At 38.1% G+C, this 4,153-nt stretch overlaps 1 protein-coding gene across 1 annotated transcript; it reads left to right on the forward strand.

The window, feature by feature from the left end:
- The first annotated feature begins 6 nt into the window (after positions 1-6).
- LOC147848120 (uncharacterized) lies at positions 7-3,402 on the forward strand. The gene is made up of 7 exons (XM_087338653.1): positions 7-28; positions 1,126-1,196; positions 1,275-1,411; positions 1,497-1,987; positions 2,071-2,330; positions 2,412-2,988; positions 3,057-3,402. Exons 2-7 carry the CDS (start codon positions 1,126-1,128, stop codon positions 3,141-3,143), a joined length of 1,623 nt encoding a protein of 540 aa, XP_087194779.1. The 5' UTR covers positions 7-28; the 3' UTR covers positions 3,144-3,402.
- Positions 3,403-4,153: the final 751 nt, after the last annotated feature.

The following is a 4,153-nucleotide window of genomic DNA, read 5'->3' on the forward strand; positions in this document are numbered from 1 at the left end:
AGGCACTGCGAGCACCTGCAGTCCAGAGGTAGGCATCATATTCCTTCTATTAGGTTTTGGTTTTTATTAGGTATCATATTCTTTCTATTAGGTTTAGGGTTGCTTCTAATAGGTACCATAAATGTGTGTATGATTAAATACATGTATGTGTGTATGATTCAATACATTTGTGTGTGTATGTGTATGATTAAATACATGTATGTGTGTGTATGATTGAATACATTTCTGTGTGTGTATGATTGAATACATTTCTGTGTGTGTATGATTGAATACATTTCTGTGTGTGATGGGTTTAGGGTTACATGTATGTGTGTATTTAAGATCTTCTTTGGGCTGTGAATGTGTGTGTTTGTTGTATGATTGAATACATTTATTTGGGAATGTGCGTGTATACATGTGTATGATTGAATACATTTCTGTGTGTGTATGATTGAATACATGTATGTGTGTATGATTGAATACATTTGTGTGTGTGATGGTTGAATACATGTATGTGTGTATTTAAGATCTTCTTTGGGCTGTGAATGTGTGTGTTTGTTGTATGATTGAATACATTTATTTGGGAATGTGTGTGTATACATGTGTATGATTGAATACATTTGTGTGTGTGATGGTTGAATACATGTATGTGTGTATTTAAGATCTTCTTTGGGCTGTGAATGTGTGTGTTTGTTGTATGATGAATACATTTATTTGGGAATGTGTGTGTATACATGTGTATGATTGAATACATGTATTTGTGTATTTTAGATCTTCCATGGGCTGCGAATGTGTGTGCATGTGTATGATTGAATACATGTTTGTGTGTATTTAAGATCTTCTATAGGCTGTGATTTAATACATGTATGTGTGCATTTAAGATCTCCCATGGGCTGTGTATGATTGAATACATGTATGATTTTGATTTTGCCAACATTTGAATGTCATTTAAATGCCAACATTTGAATGTCATTTAAATGCCAACATTTGAATGCTTGAATTTGCCCATGTGATTCATGCAGTATTGGGCTCTTTTTTATGCCCACATTTGAATGTCAAATCTAAAATTTTGTATACATTCTTTGCGTTTTTTCTCCCTAAATAATAGTAATGTAATGAATGCCTTTCTAAAAATGTTTTGTACAGATGGCTAGTCGGTCCAAGATCTTCATAGACTTTGATGCAGATTGGGGTGAAACAATACCCTATGAAGGGAGGTATGGCATGAATCATTTCTCTACTTTATATTGTGTATAAATAATAATGTTTGTGTGCTAACTTGAATGTTGGTTTAGGGTTTATGTAAGAAAGGGTGTTAGGTGCCCCAAATCCAATGATACGGAGGCTGAAAACATCATTACTCAAGACTCGAGCATGGATACGAACCCCATGCATGACGTGGGTCCAGGTGTTGAAGATATCAAAGTAAATGGTGAGTTTATGTCCATTCTTATAATCATTATTGATGTAAGCATATTTTGGGTTTTTCTAATGCAAATGTGACACCATTGTTGTAGTGGACCCTATGTCCCTCTTCAAGTGTGGAAGAGACTCAACAGGTATCAAATGTCGCACCTGTATTGTGGGAGATTCGTGTAGAAAAGAGGGGAGATGGTTTCGAAAAAAAGCGGACATGGAGGCCCATTTACAGAAGGCACATGGCATCCATGTAATACTGCCTCGGGGGCTAAAGATAGACGAAGAAGAGCAATCGACCTCCATGAGGAGTACAGCCACATCATTCTTCAGCGAATACGAAAGACAACGATCAATAAATCGTTTTTTGGATCCGGAGCTCAAGTATAATAGATCACGCCAATCACACATGAGGAAGTTGAGGACAAGAGCAATAAAAATCTTCAAAGCCACTCCGGACTCACTTCGAACATGCAAGGAGGCTGATTTCATTGCTCAATTCGTTAGCCAACAAATGGCCAGGTATGACGAGGGAAAGGAGCATAGGATGGCAAAAGTGAGGTTGAAGATTGCGGATGCGTCTAAAGATTATGTAAGTATGGTTTATGATTTTGTGTGCATCTTATGTGAGTTTAAAACTTATGATTATGTGTGAATCTTATGTATGAATTGTAGTGTAAGAGTCATGGAATTCCCATACCAAAGGATGAGGCACATGTCGAGATCGATGGTGGTCAAGACCAACTGTCAGAATCGACAATGCAACAAGCAAGGAGGCCGAAAATCCAAATCCGCAGGAAAGAAGTGGACCCATGTAATTTGGAGTTCATTACATCATCTGACACAGATGAGGATGCAGACATTGGGATTGTCTTTGTTGGTCCAGGGACAATCTCGAAAACATGGGATAACTCTGCAAGAAATAAGTTCACCAGGTATGTTGTTATGCTGGGGGCATGATATCAATAGTTAACATCATGTTTGTTTAGTAGTTACTAATCTAGCCTAATAAACAGGTATCAGGTGGCATGCCGACGACTGGATGTAGCAGTCTTCTTGTCGGAGATACAACTATGTTCGTTGATCACAGTAGGGGAGATGGCATCCACATGGATGATAACCCTCTTCCATTTATGGATGGAGTACTCGCTGCCCCCCGAGATCAACAAGCGGTTTCATATTGTGGATCCGCTATGGGTACAACTAGAAGGCCAAGGCGATAAGGTCAAAGACGTACTCACTCGTGTTCCTGAAAGGGATTATGTCTTCATTCCAATATTGAACGCAGGGCATTGGGTGCTTTGGTTGAAGATGCGACAAACTCCTACGGGTCTCGATGCCAAGGTGAGGAGCCCAATTATATTTTGTGATCCACTAAATATTCATCCGACTACCAGGGTGCGGACATTGGGTGATTTGGCTATACGACATATCTCGAGTCGGACACATGACCATTGCATCATCAACAACGGGCAATTCCATGAATTGCGTATCCCAACCCAACCTAATGGGACCGATTGTGGGTATTACGTGATGCAAACTATTCGCATGTTGGTCGAGGAGTTGATTCAAGGATTTGAGTCCGATCAATTTGTAAGTATTTATGAGATTTGAATTTGAGCATTTGTTTTTGTTTTTGTTGATGGCATCTTCAATTGTAGGGTAAGGAGCAATGGTTTGGATTCGAAGACGTGGAGCTCCTTCGGAAAATCATGGCAAAATGGGCACGAAGGACTTTGGGCATATGACTACGTGGAGTCATTTTGCAATGGTTGTATATGACTCAATGTAAATCATTTTGGTTGTATATGAATCTCATTTTGGTTGTAGATGACTCAATGTAAATTGCAATGGTTGTAGATGACTCAATGTAAATCATTTTGGTTGTATATGAATCTCATTTTGGTTGTAGATGACTCAATGTAAATCATTTTGGTTGTAGATGACTCAATGTAAATCATTTTGGTTGTATATGACTCAATGTAAATCATTTTGGTTGTATATGAATCTCATATTGGTTGAATATGAATCAATTTTTGAATCTCATTTTGGTTGTATATGAATCTCATCTTGGTTGAATATGAATCAATTTTTGAATGGCATTTTGGTTGTATATGAATCTCATTTTGGTTGTGTATGAATCTCATTTTGGTTGTATATGAAAATCATTTTGGTTGTATATTGGAATTGTTTTGGGTGTCAAAAGAATAAAACTAATAGCTTATTGACAAGTAGTCACGGCAATGGTTTTTGAGAAAGGCCAAGAAAGAGTAAGTATATAGAAAGAGTGTTGTAATCAAAGAATGTTGTTGTAGAAAGAGTAAGTATATAGAAAGAGTGCTTCGGTCCTTGTTGTAAACAATACGAAAGACATAACAAGACTCAATGTCAATCTTATTCAAAGACATAACAAGACTCGATGTCAATCTTCTTCAAAGACATAACAAGACTCAATGTGATTAGTGTGGAGCTCGACTCATTCATGTTCATTAAAAAAGGGAGCCCCACTCATTAAAAAGGGAGCCCGACTCTAGTAAAAAGGGAGCCCGACTGATCAATGTGGAGCCCGACTCATTCTTGTTCATTAAAAAAGGGAGCCCCACTCATTAAAAAGGGAGCCCGACTCTGGTAAAAGGGAGCCCGACTGATTAATGTGGAGCCAGACTCATTCTTGTTCATTAAAAAAGGGAGCCCCACTCATTAAAAAGGGAGCCCGACTTTGGTAAAAAGGGAGCCCGACTCATTCATGTTCATTAAA

Source organism: Azolla caroliniana, unplaced genomic scaffold, assembly GCF_043228905.1.
Source record: "Azolla caroliniana isolate FFs.n. ecotype wild unplaced genomic scaffold, voAzoCaro1.0.p SCAF_507, whole genome shotgun sequence".
Classification (NCBI taxonomy): Eukaryota; Viridiplantae; Streptophyta; class Polypodiopsida; order Salviniales; family Salviniaceae; genus Azolla; species Azolla caroliniana.

Bases quoted from the DNA above. Each gene is read 5' to 3' on its own strand.
- LOC147848120 (XM_087338653.1), top strand. From the start codon at position 1,126: ATGGCTAGTCGGTCCAAGATCTTCATAGACTTTGATGCAGATTGGGGT. The intron at 1,197-1,274 runs GTATGGCATGAA...ATGTTGGTTTAG, and splicing joins ACAATACCCTATGAAGGGAG to GGTTTATGTAAGAAAGGGTG. The intron at 1,412-1,496 runs GTGAGTTTATGT...CCATTGTTGTAG, and splicing joins TGAAGATATCAAAGTAAATG to TGGACCCTATGTCCCTCTTC.